This window comes from Triturus cristatus, chromosome 2_1 (assembly GCF_964204655.1).
Source record: "Triturus cristatus chromosome 2_1, aTriCri1.1, whole genome shotgun sequence".
In the NCBI taxonomy this organism is placed as follows: domain Eukaryota; kingdom Metazoa; phylum Chordata; class Amphibia; order Caudata; family Salamandridae; genus Triturus; species Triturus cristatus.
Window position 1 is genome coordinate 995,924,262 of NC_140581.1, and position 20,677 is coordinate 995,944,938.

At 46.1% G+C, this 20,677-nt stretch overlaps 1 protein-coding gene across 1 annotated transcript in view; it reads right to left on the reverse strand.

The window, feature by feature from the left end:
• Positions 1–20,413, reverse strand: part of ACER2 (alkaline ceramidase 2) — a 93,870-nt gene extending 73,457 nt beyond the window's left edge. The window contains exon 1 of the mRNA XM_085634511.1: positions 19,763–20,413. Within this exon, the coding sequence (XP_085490637.1) occupies positions 19,763–19,870 (108 nt within the window). The 5' untranslated portion in view covers positions 19,871–20,413. The remainder of the gene's footprint in view (positions 1–19,762) is intronic.
• Between the last annotated feature and the right edge of the window lie 264 nt (positions 20,414–20,677).

The following is a 20,677-nucleotide window of genomic DNA, read 5'->3' on the forward strand; positions in this document are numbered from 1 at the left end:
TACTCAAAATCTGAGGTGTACGGCTATCTTCAAAGTGAAATGACTAGTTGCTTGCCAAATGCTAGCATCTGAACTGAGCAATCTTTGGAAACGCTAGATCATATAACAGTGCATAACTGCCACTCAGAAGGAGCCCAGGTACCATATTCCTCCATTCACTGGTTTGCATCCTTCCAAGGAAAAGTCACACATCTAATGAAGCCAGGCCCTGTCTACCTTAAACATGTTGGGTGATTTGTGGAGCCCCTCAAGGGTTAAATAAAGCCATCTGTACTCTTCAATATATAGCTACGCCCCCTTCCTTCCTCAACCAACCACTCACTGTTGATGATACTGATAGCTCAACATCTGCCTGCCCAACCAATAGCAAGCCTATTACAACTCATTCTCCAACCAACACGACCAATGCCAAGCCCATTACAACTCATTACTGCCATCAAACCAGGATTTGGTATGCCCATGTACAATGGTCTGCCTAAACAGCAAACCCCCCCATCATCCAATGCATGCAACTTTGTAGACCACCTTCATCATTCACAATAAAAATCTCAGAATACTTTAGTGGCACAATAAAAAGTGACTGATAATGCTCCCTTCAGTCAAAAAACCCAAATGTGCTAAACATCCTCAGAACAACCATCAACGCCAAAGGTGGACAATACTTCTAGCTCAAAGACCAAGACCGTAAAATATGCCCTTTGTTTCCATCTGCAGAGAGGCAAAACACGTAGCCTTCAGAAAGAAACTAAATAATGACCCCTTTAAACCATTTATGTTTTAGAGCTTAACCCAAATATGTGCCCTCCTAAATTTGTTTATGAATGGCTGAACGTGGGTGGGATTAAAGGAGTAAAACCTGCGTGTGAGAGGGGCGATGGGCATTAAAGACCGATTTTTAGGGGGGAAAGGCACTCTTTATTTCACATTTTACATAAAACAAAATAGATAACCAGTGATGACAAATAATATTTGCTAATATAAGTAGTGATAGACAGACACAGAGCAGGAAATTAAAATCCTCCACTAATAACCACTCTTGAAAAATCTTAACAGAGAATTAAAACAGAACATTAAAACAGATTATTTACATAACCATCATTGATGAGCAAAACCAAATGTAAATTGATCATTCAAAGCAGGCAGCAGTTTGAATGATACAAAGGCCTCTTCTCTCACAGGCAGAGTCAGCTGTTGGAAAGCAGGCTCTTAAGATAACTCATCGGTAAGTCGTATAATATGAGCGAATTTTTACATAGAATGACATGTCACCATGATAGCCTACACGTGCTGACAAACCATAATGAATCAAGACCAGGTATGCAATGCCAAAGGACAGGTGAACGACCTTATTTCTGTAGGAAAACAAAAAACAAGCCACTTGACAGAGGCAAGAACCATAGCCTCATAACCCATTGGTGTGTTTTCAGAAAAGAAGACTGGCCAACCAATGTTTCATCACCAAAGAATCAAATTGGACAATAGTACATAAAAGGAAATGTAGTAGGTGTAGGAGAGATCGCACAAACACATATAAGTTGATTGGAGGAATGCTTGCAATTTGTCTAACCACTGGCAATTGCTCAGCATAGCATTGCAACCTATTGTTCTGTTGCCCACGATGCCACCTCAGATTAGAGCCCGCCATGTGCTAATCAGTCTTGCTCATGCGCCAGTAAAAATAGTCCAGTCCGAACTGCCAAGCAGGTCCTCTATGAACCGGAACCCAACCAATCCAAGACCGATTTCACCCTGATTGGGGCTCATCAGATGGGTGCAGTTTGGTTCCAGTGGCACAGTAAGCTGAGGAAGCATATCTGGGCATACCAATGTCTACTTAGTGTGATACGGGATGGATGGAGTGCTTAAAATGTGTCTAACCAATGGCAATCGCTCAGGTTGCAGTAGGACATAATTCTCCTAGAAAAAAATCACAGCTCCTTCAACTAAATCTGATTTTTTTTGGGGGGGTGAGAACCAGTGCAAGGCTCACTTAGAAGAGGTTGTCAGGTCTTTACCCCAACAAGTAAGTTCTGCACAAGCTAGAGTCTTCTTACCTAACTGTTCGGCCTTGCACACATTGCCCCACACTGGTATGTTGCATAGGTTACGGTCCTTTGACCTCTTTATGTGGTGTGTTCCTTGGGTTGTGTTTCCCTTTGTTACGGTGCACATTGTCTTCACCTTTACACCAGGTGAATAGCATGGGTCTCATTCCATTGCTACAGTTGCAGTGCACAATGTTTTCATCTCCACACGAGGTGTGTCGCACGGGTTCCAGTCCTGTGGCTACAGTGCACTACTGGTGCACAACGTTTTACTTCCACTCGAGGTGTCTCGCATGGGTTCTATTCCATTTGCTCAGTGCACATTGTTTGTACCTCCCCAGGGGGTTCATCTTTATGCAAGGGTTTCAGTCCTTTTCGCATCACAATATGGGTTCCTACCCGTTTCACTTGTGCACAATTATCATATGGGTTCCTATCCATATCTGTTTATTTTGTACACGTCTCACATGTGCACAATATTAGTCTGTCATCCCTCTTGGAGCTATGCAAGGGTTTTAGTCCCTTTCGCATTATCATATGGGTCCCTACCCATATCTGTTTTTATCATATGGTTCCTACCCATATCTGTTTTTTGACATCACTCAACTTCTCTTAGTTTTCAAGATGTCAACATTACAAGGACTATTGTTTCTATGGGTCTTAGTCCCATCTGTTACTTCTATAATCCCTTGTCTTTTTAAGAGTTGCTGTTGGGCTATAGTCCCCCCAATCTTATGTTATTATTATATTGAATATTATATCTACATTGTTGTCTTTACATTATATTTTTCATTTTGTATTGAGGATAGTGTTCCTCTTGGGTGAGGACTATCCTTATACTTTTCCTCATCTTCCCTGCTTTCTTTTCTCATTTCTGTTCTATTGGTGATGTTTTCTCATGGTGTCTCGTGTGGATTCTGAGCTTTCCTCTGCTTTTCTGTTGTATTTTCTTGCTCTGTTGGTTTTTCATTTTTTAGCCTCCTTACATTCCCGTTCTGGCCAGTGGGTGTGTTTTGGGGCTTCCTCTTCTCCTCTTTTCTGACTATGTTTTTCTGACTATGTTTTTTCTTGCTTTTGCTTTTGTGTATAGAAGGGAGGATGGTTCTTATGTTCTTGTTTTCCTCTCTTCTTTGCTCCTCTCATCCTTTTCGGTTGTGCTCTTCTTTCATTGGTTCGTGGTTCTTATTTCCTCTCCTCTTAATCTATCTTCTTTTCTCATTGTTGTTCTTTTGTTTATTTGGGAGAAAGGGGGATATGTTATATCCTGAGTTCATGCCCTGCCTGTAGAATCTTACTGTGATGACAGGTCATAGAATGTTATGAGTCAATTGTTCACAGTTGGCTGGGCTGAGCAGCATGCTGGCTGCTCCTGGTGGGTTCTTGATATGGACTAGATCTGGTCTACTGTACCATCTTGAATAAAGCTACCTGAAACTCATCACTTGTACCTGACTCAATTACTACAGACAGCAATTCGCTGGTAGACAGGGCGGTGGGGGTTGTAGCAGCCCCGGGGACTGCATCGGCACTGGTAGCAGTGCTCTTGGAATGGCGCGACAAGGGCTAGAGGCAAGTGTGCGGGGAGGTGGGGGTCCAGGAGCACAAGGGACAGTGGAGGGAGTCCAAACATTGTGAAAGGGAGCTGGAGTGGGCCATCAGGGCTGTGGGGGTTGTGGGCAGCACAGGGGAAGGAGGGCCGTCAGCGGAGGCAGGTGTCCAGGGGAGATTCAGCATTGACAGCAGGTGGTGCGCAATGGGATGTGCAGAACCGGAGCAGGGTAGATGGTTGTGGGTTGTGGGTTCCAGGGCTCCCTGTTCCATGGGCACAGGGAGTAAGTACAGAGTAAGCACACCAGTCCTGTCCTCTTCTTAACAGGTTGCAAGGAGCACCAAGGAGACAGACTTGGGAGAGTCCGGAGCGAGTTGTACGCCCCAAGGGGAAGTGACGACATGGCCCGGTGCAGTCCACTGGAGAACCTACGGGGACCAAGCAACAACCTGGGCCAGGACTCGTTGGTGCCACCCGCAGGAAGGTTTGGAGCAGTGTAATGGTAGATGTACATTGCGCCAGTGTATCGTGTTAGACATACATTGCGTGGGTAGCGCGCGATGTCTTAATTGTATTTCATTGTACTCGTGCATCGGATGGAGCTTTGTTTTGTATGTTGGTTTATCTTTAAATATGTGGCTCACGCATGGAGCGTCCGTTAATGGAGACTCGAACGTTACTCTGCAGTTGTCGTTCGGCTTTCTATTGAAAGGGATGCTCCGTGTGCTGGGTGGAGTTACAATCCAATAAACATCTACTTCAATATCCTCCTGATTCATCTGGATTCTTATCTTTACATTTGGCGACGACGGGGGAACAAACTTCACCCACACCCACGCCGAAAAGTTCAAATTTTGCTTCAATTTCGTCAAAGACGCGACAACTCACCGCCCATCTGGATTCCTTTGACACCTTTGACGCGACGTTATTCAACGCCTCATCGGATTTCCGATATTGCCATACATCAGGGTTTGACCCGGAAGAGGTACGTGTAAAAAAAATTGTTTCGCGGAGCTCCCATTGGCCCGCATGCTACCCTCATCATAAGTGCCACGAGAGGCACTTCCTAATTGGTCAGCATTGCTTTGATTTGACATTGTGTTTCAAGATGTGACTGGATAGCGCAAGCAAATTTGAACCAATCACGACAACTTACATTTACCAGTAACGGACACATTGTATCTAATTGATCGGCTTCATACTGCCAGCGCGTCGATTTGTTCTTCAGCGACGCGCACACTTATGATTCATTTCTAATTGATAGAGTTGTGCATCCACTAAAATAATAACGCGGCTCAAATTGATCCTGTCGGCGCGTTGTTTCGTTCTTCAGCGACGCACACGCTTTGATGTTTTATTACATTTTAAAGAGTAGCGCATCAGAAGAATCACGCTGCGCTTAGAATCAAAGCCTTTCCTTTATCAAAGGAGTATTTACTGTGTCAGCGTGCCTGTTCAGCTACGCGCACGCTTTCCAACTCCTTCCTTCGTTTAAAAAAAAAAAAAAAAAACACGCCCAGTGGAACAACAGACTTAATAGAGTCACACACGTTTTAAGTACTTGTCTTTGTTCAACATCAATTTGTTTTCAACGCTCTGTGGTTTTACTGACAGTGTATCTGGGTTCTCAACAACGACACACACGCTAATGACATTACTGGGTTATTTGAATACATCAATAGTGTGTCAATTTGTCATCAGCGACACACACGCTTTATAGGTGAATTATTAGTGGTTTGTCTAGACCCAAACAAAGTTTATATACAACAGTGTTGCTTAATCATTCATTTGCCACTAACATATACTTGTTTGTTCTTTGTGATCATACGTTTTACTCCCAAAGGTATTTCATTACACGATGGCTAATGTCCAACAGATTACTCAACCACCTCCTTTTCTCAGCAAACCTGGTAGCCCAGAAATTATTTGGTCAGAATGGTTTAGACTTTTTGAAAATCACCTGGTGGCTATCGACGCTGTTAGTTACTCTCCTGCTCGTAAGTTCGCTTTACTATTCGGATGCCTCGGTCAGGCTGCACAAAGAATCTTTGACAGTATTGTTTCCATCCCACCACCTGCATCTCACGCGGGGGATGGCCAATGGAATGTGTATTTGGAAGCAGTGGCTCGCCTTAAAAAAACAATTCTCAGACGAACCAAACATAATGCTGGAACGACACAATTTCTATAGTAGGAAACAAAAAGAAGAAGAAAAAGTGGAAGAGTATATATCTGCACTCAGAGTTTTGTTAACCACATGCGATTTTGGTCCACTGTCTGATAATTATATCAGAGATCAGTTTGTTTTCAACTGCGCCTCACGTAAAATTAAAGAGAGAATCCTTGGGTGCAAAAACCCGACCCTGACCGAAGTAATTGATCTAGCCTTGAGCATTGAACATTCCACACTCTCCAGTAATGTTATAGATGGCTCTAAAAGCGGAGTTAACCTCGTTTCTCCATCAGAGACGGACAAAGACAATGCCTTGTGCTCAATAAACATTAAGAATAAGCCTTCTAAATTTATCCAAAAGAGACACCCTATGTTCTGCTATAGATGCGGATCTAAAAATCACATTGGCAATTCTCCAAATTGCCCGGCTGTCAACAAACGATGTGTTATTTGCAAAAAAGTTGGACATTTTCAGGTTTCAGGGAGTATGTAGAAATGTCAGGAAATCTCTGAACGTAAACTATGTTGATCCTGATGTTGATGCTTGTGGTAGTTCACTGAACAACATAGTTGTAACATTAGACTGTGGTGAAGAAAAGAATCCTATAAAGGGCCCATTGTGTTCGGCTATAATTGATAATGTTCCTTTACAGGTAATGGCAGACTCAGGGTCCCCGATCACAATTCTGAGAGATTCCACTTTTTATTATTTGTGGAATAAAAAAAGTTGATCTTCTTCCATCTGATGTAAATCCAAAAGCATTTGGGGAGAAAGATATTAACATGTTTGGGTACTTCCCAGGCCTAGTACAATGTCTTGGGAGGGAAACTATGACAAAGATTTATGTCGCTGATAAGGGCAAGAATATTATCGGGTGGAAAGATCTTGCAAATCTAGGAGGTGTGAAATGGTTTTCACTGATTGACTTAAGATCCGCCTACCACCAAGTCACCTTAGCTAAAGAATCTCAAGAATTGACAACTTTTGTTACCCCTTTCGGGGCTTACAAATTTTTGTGCCTTCCTTTCGGCCTAGCATCGGCTGGGAGTGTTTTTCAAAAACTCATGGACACTCTGTTCAATGGAATCAGTGGGGTACAGGCTTACTTAGACGACATTTTGATCTTTGCAAAATCATTTAAGGAACATAACACGATTTTAAAAAAAGAGTCCTGTCAATCCTTTTGTCTAAAAATATGATGGTTCGCTCGGACAAATGTAAGCTAGCAGTCCAAGAGCTGGAGTATTTGGATCACACAATTTCTGAACACGGGATCAAACCTAAATTTTCAGTTTTTAGGGCTATTGAAGATGCCAAGCACCCCACAGATAAAGACTCCTTACGGTCATTCTTGGGTTTAGTCGAGTATTACGCTAGGTTTGTTCCCGCGTATTCCCAAATAGTCAAGCCTTTACGCTTACTCCTAGGGAAAGGTGTCAGTTTTAATTGGTCAGCGGACCTAGAAAATGTTTTCAACGAGGTAAAAAAGATGATTATATCTACACAGGCCTTACAGGTTTTTAGGGATGATTGTATTTCCATCATAACTGTTGACGCTAGCATCTCTGGTCTTGGAGCAGTACTCAACCAAAGAGTAAATGGTCATGAACAAACGGTAGCCTTCGCATCCAGGTCTCTCAAACAATTTGAACAACAATACAGTACAATCGAAAGAGAGGCACTGGCATGCGTGTGGGCAGTACAGAAATTTTAAATGTACATTTGGGGTCGGAAATTCGAACTAATAACGGACCACAAACCACTCATTTACATTTTTGATAAAGTAAATTCCTCTTCCATGTCCGCCAGATTAATGAGGTTAGTCTCCAGATTACAAGAATTTCAATTTGTTGTTAAACATATACAAGGGGGAAAGAATTTCCGTGCAGACTGCCTCTCTAGATTGTCTATGAGCAAAGATGATGATGATGATATTTTACCTGAGGACATCGAATGCGTCACAGTAGTAGACGCAGTGTCCGAGCTCGGTCCTATTTTGTCAGAGAATGATTGGAATTCAGCCTGTGGGAAGGATGTAGTTCTTCAGAAAGTTATTGAGTATTCCACTCAGTGTTGGCCCGAGTCTAGGTGTCTAGAAGGTGATTTACGTGTATTTGCCCAAGTGTCTGAAGAACTTTCGGTTGAGAATGGTATTGTCCGTAGGGGGATAAGTTTGTTCCTCCAGCTAATTTGCGCTCCTTAATTGTGAACAAAGGCCATTTAGGGGTCACTAAGACCATTATGAAAATAAAACAACACTACTGGTGGCCTTCCTTAGATACCCAGGTGAGAAAGACAATCAACGATTGTCCTGAATGTCTTTTATCAGACAAACACTGGCAGACACTTAGGGTACCTTTACATCCCACTGATTTTCCTCGTTCTTCTTGGGGAAAAGTAGGTCTTGATTTTTCTGGACCTTATTCCATTTTGAACGGGGAAAAAAATATATCATTTTATTGGTTGACTACTTCTCAAAGTGGAGGTACTGTGATTTTGTAAACACCCCTGACACAGACACAACAATTTCATTTTTAAATAAGATTTTTTTTTAGAGGGTTCCCCCAAGATCATTGTTACTGACAATGGTGCCCATTTTGTATCTGAAAAGATGTGCACATTTTTGAAAGATTTAGACATTAAACAACTGAAAGTAGCTTTATATTCACCTTCTTTGAATGGACTAGTGGAGAGAGGTAATAATTTAATTAAAGAAGGGATACAGACAGCTTTGTCTTCTAATCTTAACGTTGAGGATTTAATCGGGCACAAAGTTTGGAGTTATAACACTTCTCCTCACTGCACAACTGGAATCTCACCTTTTAATTTGTTAAGAGGCAGGGAGGCACATTCTACTCTATTCCCATCATGGCTTCAAAATATTGCTGGTGAGAAAAAGATTAACCTGGAGGAAGTCTATAAAAGAGTGAATGTGAAAAAAACAACAAATGAAAGCCAATTTTGATTAAAAAAAAAAAGTTTCAATTAATGTGGAGGATGCCGTAGTTGGTGACTGGGTTTTAATTAAGAAACCAGAGTAAGGAAGGGGGAGTCAATTTTCTATGATCCAGTCCAAGTACTGAAAGTCAGCAAGGGGGCTGCTTTTATCGATAGGAAAGGGTGGTGGAATAAGAGACATCTAGTAAAAGTATCCCCTCACCAGGTTGAGATAATGCAGGACAGATGAGGGAGTGGTGAAAGTGACCTTGATTGGAGTCACTGGTTAGGTCCATCTGGTAAGGTCAATATATCAACACAGTCTTCTACAACTCCGGCCTCTCCTTCTACCGGTCAAAATCCACAAAGTGTTTTTCCATGTTCTTCGCAGGGCCGTACGATTAGAGCCCCAAGGAAATTTGATAGTTATGTTAGGTATTAAGTATTTTTATTATGTTTTCTTTTCTGTTTTATTTTTATAAGGGGTGATGTAATGGTAGATGTATATTGCGCTAGTGTATCGTGTTAGACATACATCGCGCGGGTAGCGCGCAATGTCTTAATTGTATTTCATTGTACTCATGCATCGGATGATGCTTTGTTTTGTATGTTGGTTTATCTTTAAATATGTGGCTCACGCATGGAGCGTCCGTTGATGGAGACTTGAACGTTACTCAACAGTTGTCGTTCGGCTTTCTATTGAAAGGGATGCTCCGTGTTCTGGGTGGAGTTACAATCCAATAAACATCTACTTCCAATATCCTCCTGATTCATCTGGATTCTTATATTTACAAGCAGCCTCAGGTTACAGCAGAGAATGGTTCAGTCAGGTGACATCGGCGGAGTGGTATGGAGAAGTTTTAACAGCCCCCCAGGACAGCGACCATCAAGTCCTGATGCTGCGGAAGTCAGTGGTAACACAACGAGGGAAAACCGCAGGCCCTAGTTGGGCAGGGGTGGATGATGCTGAGGGGTGGACTATAATGAGGACAGCCTGGAGGAAGGCGATGTGCTGGATGAGAACGCTCATGGGGAGGTAGAGCAGCTTTGGTAGAATAAAGGTGAAAACGGGCAGGGGGCATGTTAATGTTTCTGTGTCTGGTGTGTCACAGGCAGCCTGTGATGAACAGCAAGGTATGATACCAGAGATACTGAGTCAACTGGCCAGGAGACACATGTTTGAATATGCACCGACCTTGACACCAGGTAATAAGAACAGGGAAGCAATATCATGCCCAGTGATGGTATCCACAGGCGTGGATGCGGGAGGCGCAGGGGGACAATAGAGGAAAGGGTGCACGGCTGAGCAAAGGCAGATATATCACAGACATAGGGGTGGGAACAGAGGAAGTATCAAGGTCAAGGAGGCGCAGGGCAGGCACAGGGATGAAAGTACTGGTACTGGGAAGAGGGAAGGGGGAAGAGGAGGACAGCACTAAAACAAAGGTGTCAGTAAATTTGAGAAAGCTAATGGGTTGAAGAGAAAAGAATAAAAAATTAAGACGTTACAATACATGGGAATGACAAAGCATACTTGATGCTGGCCATGAAAGACGAAATTTGGAAAGGGGAGTATATGGAAATGTTCAAGTTATTGAACAGGGAGCTGTGCTCCAAGGAGGGGTCGAAGGAGGAAGAGTATGAGCTCTGCAACTGGCCACAGGTGCATCTGACAATTGAGAACTGGACTGTGGCATTTCTTATATACGCCAGTGTTTATAGCCAGAAATTTCCCGAGCGTTACATAGCACTGTTTAAATACATGGATATCATTTGTAAAGCACAGATCTCATATAGGGGGTATGCCTGGGCACAAGAAAAGGAGTTCAGAGCCCGTGAGGTGCTGAACTACGAGGCGAAGTGGGGGAGATGGACTCTGACTTGTGGCAACACACTATGAGCCCCTCCAAATTCGGGAAAACAATTTTAGCAGCCAGTGGGCTACCCATCTTATATTGCCCCTTTCAGGGACGCTGCACCTGGGGAGGGGTGGGGCAGCTATTCAGGGGCAGGGCGAAACACGGGGAGCATGTTGGGACTACAACTAAGGGTTGCGCACACAGGAGTATTGCAAGTTCCTGCTCTGGTAAATATGCGCTCATACACTGCTTCGGGCCCGCAGGAGGAAAACCAGGGCAGGCATCAGTGCAGTGGCAGCAATATCCAGGGGCCTCTGGTCGACAACAGCCACAGCAATCGTTTGGCTACAGAGGGGGACAGGGGGGCACAGGGATCTGAAGCTAAAGACTTGTACACTGTTTAAGTTGGACAAATTGGATTTTTGCTTGCGATTTTACGACCGGGAGGAGGATGCAGGGATATTGACGGATGGTTTCCACTGGGGTTTCAGATTAGGCTATGAGGGTCCGTGGACAAGGGATGGGCAGATAACCTGATGTTTGATTGCATCACCAGTAGGGGTCATGCCTTAGAAAGAGAAAGGGCAATTTTGGCAGAAACAACATTTATCTGGACCTGAAGGGGAGCCGGCAAACAATTTCATTTTAGATGAATTGGCAACTGTTTCCTACTTGTCGGTGGATGTGGCAATGTCCCTGGTGGGAAGGGTCGGACACGGGCAGAAATGTCAAAATGTGAAGTTAAGTCAGCATTCCGGGTTCTACCGGTTCACCCAGACAATTTCTAATTGCTAGGTATGCAAGGTGGTGGGCAGTGGAATGTTGACAAGGCACTGCCAATGAGATGTTCCATACCTGTGCGCTATTCGAGCATCTCAGTTCTTTCCTGCAGTGGCTCTTTACTTAGCACATGGGACATGACTTGGTGACACACTACATGGACGACTTTTTCTTTGTCAGTCAACCTGGCTTGGTGGACTGCCAGAGGCTGTTGGTAAGTTTTCAAGAGCTCATAGGTGACATAGGGGCACCAGAAAAGACTGAGGGCCCCAGTAAGATGTCATCATTTCTTGGGATTGAGATCGACTTGCAGGCTATGCAAGCGTGGTTGCCAAATGACAAGAAACCAAAAATGTAGGGCTTGTTGAGTGACATGCTATGTAAAGGAAAAGTGAGGCTAAAAAAGGTGCAGGTGGTACTGGGGCACTTAAATTCTGCGTGCAGGGTGGTCGGAGCAGGGTGGACTTTCTGCAGAATGTTGGGCCTCGCACTGTCAGGTTTGACTTTGCCCCATCATCACATTCACTTATCGGCAGGAGGTAAAGAAGATCTCCGCATTTGGGGTTTCTTTTTGAATTCCTTTGAATTCCATTGTGCAGCCTGTTTGAAAGTGAGTGGGGGACACAGATCTTTTCGGGTGCAACAGAGGACAAGAGGTTTGGCCTGTATTGGCAAGGGCATTGGTGCAGGTCATAAACAGACAGTCAGCGAGGGATGCGCAAGTGTTGAAGTTGCTACGAGTATTTGTGCTTGAATGCCTGAGGCATAACACTTTGTTCAAAGCAGGACACATGCCGAGAGAGGACAATGACATTGCAGATGTTCTGTCTGGTTCCCAGTGGAAGAGATTCCATGGGCTGGCCACTGAGGCAGACAGACACAAGATGTGCATGCCGAATGAACTGTGGACAGTAGGAAACAAAGGGTGTTGCCATGGATGGTAGGGTCATTGGCTGACTCCACCAGGAAAGCATATGGACAGGCTTGGTCAGAATTTTGGGAAACTAGAGCACAGTGCAGACCGGCTGGATGGAGCAGGATGGAAGACGTGGTGTAATTTTATACTGACGATGATTGAAAGTGGGTTGTCACGGGTGACTGTAGCTGAGAAGTTAGCGGGCATTGCCTTTGTGGTAATATTGGCATTGGGTTATGCACTGTCGGCAGGGGGAGTTAAAGTTACAAACTGTAAATCTGCAGTACAATAGGAAGTAGGTGGCTGTGGGGTTAGGTGTGGGGTGACTTTGGGGGCTTGGGGGTAGGAGAATTGATAGTTTCTGTTTTTGTATATTGAGGTTTAAGTTTTGTAAGGCGGGAAAATTTTGAGCGTGCACCTGTTGCAATACAGCTTCCCTTTTCACACAGAATTAAGTGGTCAGTGGTCTGTCTGAGCTGCGCCCCTCTTTCCCAAATAGGATATATGACTCCTTGGAATTCTCTGCATGTAGAACGCAAACACAAAGCAGGCAGGTTTTCTGTAAAACACAGAACAACGCTGTGACTTATCCTTACAGAACTATTATTTTTTGTTGCGTTTTTTTTGTAGAGAGTCGACTTGGCCCAAAGGCATCAGAGTGCTTTACAAGAGAGCAGGAAGTAAGTTCTGGCTAACAAACATCATAAAACAACATACCAGCACCAGGAAAACATGGAAGAAACAGTTCATACCAGCAAGGACCTTACATGATAACAGCTGGAGCTACATTACTGTACACATCACGCATGCTCCAGGTGACCATGCACGTTTGCGCGCGCCAACGCTGTTAGATCATTGGCGCATAAAGGCCCCCTCTGTTGACAAAAAAGGCGCGTGCAGGCTACTTCCACGAGTGCAGTGCTCGTCCTCGAAAGTCACGTGACTGCTCTCAAAGACAGCAACAAGGGCTGCCGAAGAATGTGGAGCTGATTTGCCAGGAGCAGGGCCTTTGTGTATACCCAGCTGCCGTCTCCCAAAAACAAACCGGGCCGGCGTCGCTCTCAGGGCGCCTGGTGAATGGAGCCCTTTCAGAGGTTTTACATATAGGGCGGCTAAATAATTCAGGCCCTGTCGGGGCAGCCTGCCTTCAAGGTGCTCTTTTGGTAACCAGCTGCCACGAGCACACGTCTAAACGTGAGATCACTTTGTATCTGGCAGACAAAGAAGCCGCTAATGAGTTTTTAGTGTCAAAGGGCCCTCTGGGCCAAAGTTTTGGATCCAGAACAGGAAACGTGAAACAATATCAGATGCTAGCAAGAATGCGCGCCCTGACTAAACATCTTCGGCGCCACCAGATGGGGGCACAATATAGCCATGAGATGCATCAAATAGGGCACCGTGTCTTCAGTGATGGCGGCGAGATTACACCTTTGTAAATCCTCTCTTCTCTCGCTTTCTGTTGTTGCCAGTGGCGTCATGCCTTAGCCATCTCAAGGAAGACTCGTCAAGCTGGAAAGATACCTCAGTGGCTTAAAGCACCTACTGAAGATATACTCGCACCACAGAAGTTCGCAAATTTCTCATGTTGAAGCATTAATAAAATGCCCTGTAACCCCAGTTTGACCACTGTAGGCCCAGGCCTTAAGGGCTTCAAAGCGCTGGATCACAAAGAGGTATCTGAGGTCTAAGAACAGAGATCAAACCAGCTGACAGGTGCACAGAGGCAAGACAAAAACATCATTGCACTACAGAGCAATGCATTCGTTAAAAGCACCAAAGATGAAATATCAGGCAGAAACGGATATGACAAAATGTATTTCAGCGCCTCAAGCTTCAGCGTCTTCAGGACTTGCAGCTTTAGACTTCTTTTTTGTTTCTGAAAGAGCAAAGGGGGGCAGGCACCTCCAGGTAGTCTGCTTTTGTGAGGCAGTATGGCGCGTGCCATGGTATGGTGAGTCGCAACACAGAAGTCTTCGTTTTTAGAAAGACAGACGACTGTCAATGGTTGGATATGATTCTGGAGTGTAACACATGTAAGGGCACGTGAGGTGAGCTGGGGAAGCTGTCTCCATTAACCCGTTTTTTTAAGTATCCCCAAATCAGTCGCATTACCAGGATGTTAGATCCATTCTAACCCAGCAAATCTCCTCCAAGTCGAAAAGGTCCCTGTGGCCTTTTCTTCCGTGGCCAAATGGGTCCGTCATTTCCCTTTGACAGATGCCCCCACACCTCTTACTTCCTCTCCGTTTCCACCCTTTATTTTGTTTTGGGATTTGACCTCTCCCTCTCTAACCCTCTCCTCAGCTGTCGTCTCCTCTCTTCTCTCTCATGTTTTATTCTCTTTACCCCGTCTTCTGCCCAGGGGCGGAGTGCCCAGGGGCGGCCTTAGGCATGTGCAAGCTGTGCACCTGCACAGGGCCACCAAACCCCAGGGGCCACCACGAGGAATCGGATACAATACATATTCGTGGCGGCCCCTGGCAGGGATTTGGCGCATGAACGACTGAGGCGTGCTAAATCCAATGTGATGCACGCTGAATGGTTGTTCTTATACTCTTTTCCTTTCTAACCCAGTCTCGTCTTTGTGTGGGGTCGGCCTTGTTTCGGGCTCTTCTGGTAGGTCTTGTGCTTGTTTAGAACTTTTTTTCCAGGAGAATCGAGCTTGTTTTAATAGTCCAGATCTGGCACCTCCGGAGGCTCGCATGCGCACGCATGCGCAGTGCCCGCGAGTCCTGCAGCGAAGGGGTTACAGAAGCACCACGCATCACTGGCGGCAGGAGGGGTGGCAGCACCCGTGCCCGGCGTGCAGCGAGCAGCACCGAGACCGGCCGAGGCCATGCACCGGCGCGCCTAGAGACCCTGGGCAAGAAAGGCCGCCTTGCAGAGGATAGCATGCCAGTGTGCAACCTTTGGTGCCAGCTGCGAGGTGAGCAGCCCGAGGGTCAGGGCATGGGGAGGGGGAGTGAGGAGGTCAGCGTGTGCCACTGCAGAGTTAACCCGAGGGAAGGTGAGCCATTGGACGAGGGTGTGGGGAGCCCTGGGGAGGAGGGCAGATCAGGCGTAGGAATATATCCCAGCCCGTGGGGGTGAGGAGCCGGGGACGTGGGGAAGGTTGGGTGAGGATGTTATTGTAGATGCTGTGTGCTTTGGGTCTGGGTGGAGGTACGCCATGTGAGGTGGCGAGCTGGAGATATTCTGGTGGTCATGGGAAGGGAGGGCATGATGAATCGTGAGAGAGAGCCTCTCTCTCACGATTCATCTCTGAGAGGGCGCGGGTCGGAGAGGTGGTCACCGTGCGTCAGGGGTAGGGAGTGGTACAGATCGGCGCTGTATGTTGAGGGAAGAGTGAGTCAGGAGTGCAGGGGCGGTGTTTACTTGTGGCTGAGGGGAAGCATGGTGACTTTTGGAGGTGTAACTTGGGAGGCACGGTCGTATTGGGGGGAAGAGGAGAGCATGGTATGAGGTGTTAGACGTAATGTTAAGGATTCATTAAAAGGATTACAATTACTTATCAACAATCATGAAAACAGAGTATGAAGCTGATACTTGTGATCTAATGAGTGGATCTGCCTGCACAAATATTTTAAAACATCGAGTGTTCGAATGTACTTGGCATTTGGTTATGTCTGTTTATATGGTGTTGAGGCAGACATGAAATGCAAGCACCTATGGATGGACGCCTGGAATAGGATGGCAGTGCCTACCCATGTTAACTCAATCTAATGCCCTTTTGGCAGAGACCTTGGTAGGAGACTGGCTTCTTGATCATTTCTTTAATTACATTCCAGTGCTTGTCATGTGACTAGCAGAGAAAACTAGTTTAACTAGTCCTCAGTTTGCAATTGGTAAAGCAGCCTTCTCTGTCCATACTAGGGGCATAGTTACCATTTGTTCAGCAAGTACAGTGGTACTGAGACCCAAAACCCTCAGGGGCCCATTGAACCCTGATAATTTCTATATTTTACTTCCTGAGCAGCAGCCAAAGGGGCCATTTTCCTTGCTTACGCCACGGCCCATGGGGTTGTTGGTACGCTGTGCTAGTGGTTCGTACGTCTGCTTTAAAGTTGTCTCCTGACTGGATGTTCCTTGCACATTAATTTTGCTTCAGTGAACCTCTAGTGCCTTTTCATAGCCTTAGGACTCACTGTAATTTATCCTTGTTTAATAGGTGCTGTGAAAGCGAGCAGAACTGGTTGCTGGAATATGGCACTATACAAGAAACCTTAATTAAATATATTGTATTTTGTCTTTTGACAATGTGGTAAAGTGGACGAGTCTTTGGTTACCTGTAGGCTATCTTCAGGATCAGTTAGTGACGTACTGAGACAGGTCTCTGGGTGCCATGATTTCAAGGTAGCTTACTCTCTTCCTGCTAAGGTCACTTCCCAAATAGATCATGAACTATTCTCCAGGCTCTACTGTTCTCAGTGGACTGAGAAAACAGACCTTGTATGCCAAGTCACATGATCTACCCTATAGTTTTATAACACTCTTCAAATAAACCTTCCATATGTGGCTAGTCCTCATAATGTGTCATACATGTAGTGGGAAGGGTAATTACTATCAATCAGTCAGGGTTTGTAAAGCTCAGCTGCTTCACACATAAGGGTCTCAAGGCGGTGTGGGATTCATGCTGCTGGATCATGCTGCTTGTTGGTTGAACAGCGAGGTCTTGTGGTCCTTCCTGAACTGCTGGAGCGATGGTGAGGCTCTGAGGTGCAGGGGGAGGGTTTCCAGGTCTTCACTGCCAGGTGGGAGAAGTAGCGGCCTCCACTGTTTTATCAGCGGCTGCATTGGGTGGCTGCTAGGGAGATGGTTCTGGAACATATTTTCCTGGTAGGTTGGTGGAAATTCACTCGTTCATTAAGGTATGCTGGTCCTTCATTGTGTAGTCCAGGGAAGACATGGCTTGGCAGTTCGGGCTGGACTGTTCCCATGAGGCACAGGATCAAGGCTGATTTGCATATGGCCATCTCTGAACTGGGGTGGTGTGGTGAGCAAAAAAACGATGGATTTAGGCCCAGATCTCTGTACTGGGGTGAATGTATGACGTTGTTCTGCATTCTGTCCATCAACTGTTGTTTTTGCAAGAAAATAAAAATGACACATCAAAATCTTTCAGCAGCCGCCACTGCTGATTGTCTTCTTTTTTTCCCTACCCACTGCTAGCCTCGCCCGCTGCATTGCAAGCAAAATGAAGAGAATTCGAGTACACAAATCTGGTTATTCGAAACGAAAGAGAAAGGTGGCTCAGCAGGCTTTCGTAGTGTCACAGGAAGGAGCAATCCTGAACTTTATCACCCAAGGGAAACCTAAAGATGGAGAATCCTCTGGCCAGAGTACTGCTGATGCACTAGGTAAAACAGGCGCTGACGACCATAAAGAAGAACAAAAAAATGATGATATCCATGAGCAGAATGATACTCATGAGCAGACCAATGAAAATGAACAAGGTGACTCTGAAATTGATACAAACATGCAGCAATTACCAACTCAGGATGAGGATTATTACAAAAGACCCACAGACAGAGAAACTGAAACATCATTCATCGGTCCATCAACATCTGGCATTCTGAAGGAGGTTCAGAGTTTACAGACGGATGATGCTGGTATTGAAAAGGAAGCCAAAGAGCAAGACCATGTTACAGACCTGTGTTATGAATATGATTTATGTGATTGGAGGGATCCTGCTTTGTGGCCGAACTCTCTTACGGACGCGCAACGTGTTTTTCTTGTTGAAAGGGGTCCCTCCAGAGACCCAGATTCTAAAACAAAGTATCCAAGTGATGAGCACTCAAAAAGTAAACGTCGTTTTTCTGTTACCATGTTACTGGTCATCTAACGCCTTTTCTGGACGTTTTATTAAAACACCTTCCTGAGCTCCGCCCCGCCCGGACCCCCTCTTCCGGGGCCCCCTACCTGCGCTCCCTGCACAGGGCCACCATGAGCCTAGAGCCACCCCTGGAGTGCCCATTTGTGCAGCAGGTACAGTGGCACCGCGGCCCAGAGGGGCCAACAGAACTCCGATAACTACTGCATTTTTACTAATTCGAACAGCAGCCACGGGCTATTTCCATCTTTGCACTAGGACCCACGACACACAGGCCACGCTACTGCGCTCTGGCGAATCCTTTGTACCTCAATCCAAGTACCTATCGTCTACTACCTTTACCCCTTGTCTAAATATGCCCTATACAATATACGTCTACCTGTACCCTAGCGTATGCCATTTTTTCTTTCTAGTTTTCACACTTTTTTTAAATGCATTTACCTCATTTTGTAAAAATCACTCAAATTGAGTTTGCCCCCCCGCCCCCACCCCTCCGGAGTCTTCGTTTAGGTGGGTGTTTTTTTCTGCGAAATGAGGTGGAAAGGCTGTGAAAACGCTAAGGAAGAGAATTCCACAGCCTGGCTATTTTGTCTCGGAAAGGGACTTCCTGCAGCGCGTGTCCAGCAGCATTTTAGCTTAGTTTGCAGATTGTTTATACTTCCGCCAGCCCTCGGTCTGGATGGTCATCGAGCGCTTACCGCAGGGTGTTTCCAAACACTGACCTGTGGGCGGAGGTCAGTGCATCGCTAGCGCAAGTGCAGCACCCGCCCCCCTCCCCCATGTCACGACTAGAAAGGCTGAATGATGCTCCAAAAAGCCACACAACTGTGGGGAAACCCTTGTATAAAAAACGTGTTATATTTTTGCCACAAGTGAACATTTGCACTACAAAGGAAGGTTTGCTCTAGACAAAGTGTGAGCAGTGTTCAAAAACTCAGAAAGGCCCAATGACCCCACTTCGCCCGTGAAGAACGTCTGGCTGAAATCGTGTAGGATGTTGGCACTTGGGCAAACTAAGTGCTAAGAAGCTGTATGTATCAGCTTTTGAGGCTTAGCATGTTCCTCCTATAATCAGATGTGCAGCAAAATACCGAGAAATACTTGTTAGGATACCTTTCGACCTGCGCGAGCCCTCACCCTAAATGAACTGTTGATAGTCTACAATGTAAACGTCTTGGGTTGTTTCCCAGCGCCCAACCCTCTGAGGTCACGGCTCGTGAACTCGTGCAGCGCATCAGCATCGTGCCGAAGAAAGGAAGGCGAGAAAGAGCGCTAGAAAGTGAAAAGAGGAAGTACGGGTAGAGAGGGAGAAACAGAGTAAAGAAAGTGGAAGAGTGTTGAAAAAAGAAAGAAAGAAACAAACGGATTACCAATATAAAACGGTTACAAAACAGCAAAAATCCATTGAAATGTTAGCATGAAGGAGCACGCGCGAGTCTGGTAAAAGGTCTAGTGACGTGCCAGTTCCAGCAGATGGAAATGTCAACACGATCACATGACTTATGATTGCTGCGTAGTGCCACAGAGGGGAAATACAATAGCATTGATATTGCCGTGTGTAACATATCTCCATTTCTCGGCGCACAGTCGCTATGGCCTCCCCCACCCCTCCGTGATTTGTCCACGACGACACATAACTAGCCCTGTCAGCGGAGCAGGGACAGTCACTCACCGTGTTGTAGAACTCGGCTATCGCGGGCACGATATTATAGTTGCCCTCGCACCAGTCCACCTCCGAGCTGCCAGCCTGCAAGTGGTCCCACAGGTGATGGGCACCCATGTTGCCAGGCCAGACAATGGTGGTGCCAGGAATCAGGGGCACAGGTGCGAGGGGGTCTTTGGATGCGGTGTTTCAATGAAAGAGGTGCCCCGTATAGAACGTACAAATCTCCACCTGTTGTTGTTCTGGCTGTTGGGTTTTCTCGCTGCTGTCTGTGAATGCTGGGTTCCGGTGAGTGCTGTTTCTGCTGTCACTGATCGCTCGCAGTCAGTCAGTGAGTGATGCTCCGGCCTCGGGTGAAGGCTCTGTCCCCGGCAGCGCTCCTGTCCTGGTTTATAACCGCGGCTGTCCAGTGGAGGAGAGAGGGGTGGCTCCTAGATAGAGCCCCGGGCTCCTCTTCGTCACCGCCTATTGTGGGATGACAACAAGAGGCCGGATGCCACCCGTGGCCGCTCGCGCTCATTCCTGGACAGCGCCTCACATGACCACTAGGAACTGTTTACAACTGCTGCCTGGGGGCGTTTGTCCGTGAATCCGGGTCTGGGGGGCCAGGACATCCTGTCCTCGATAGTGTCCGCCGTACCCTGCGTAAGAACCCGGGCCACTCCCCTAGCTCCTCCCCTCCATATTAAGCCTCAGAGCAGCTCCGCCTTCAGCGAATGGTCGCCGCCTCCAAACACTGAGCTCCCTCCATCTGTGAGACTCTGGTCCCCTGCAGCTTCCGCTCTCCCAGTGCACCGCTTCCATATACCCCCACCTTCGCCCCAGCATGCAAATGTAAATATATAGTAGCTGCCAAGGTTTCAGATTGCTATGTCTGACATTTTCATAATTTCAGTGTAATTATGAGTGACATTCAACAACTAT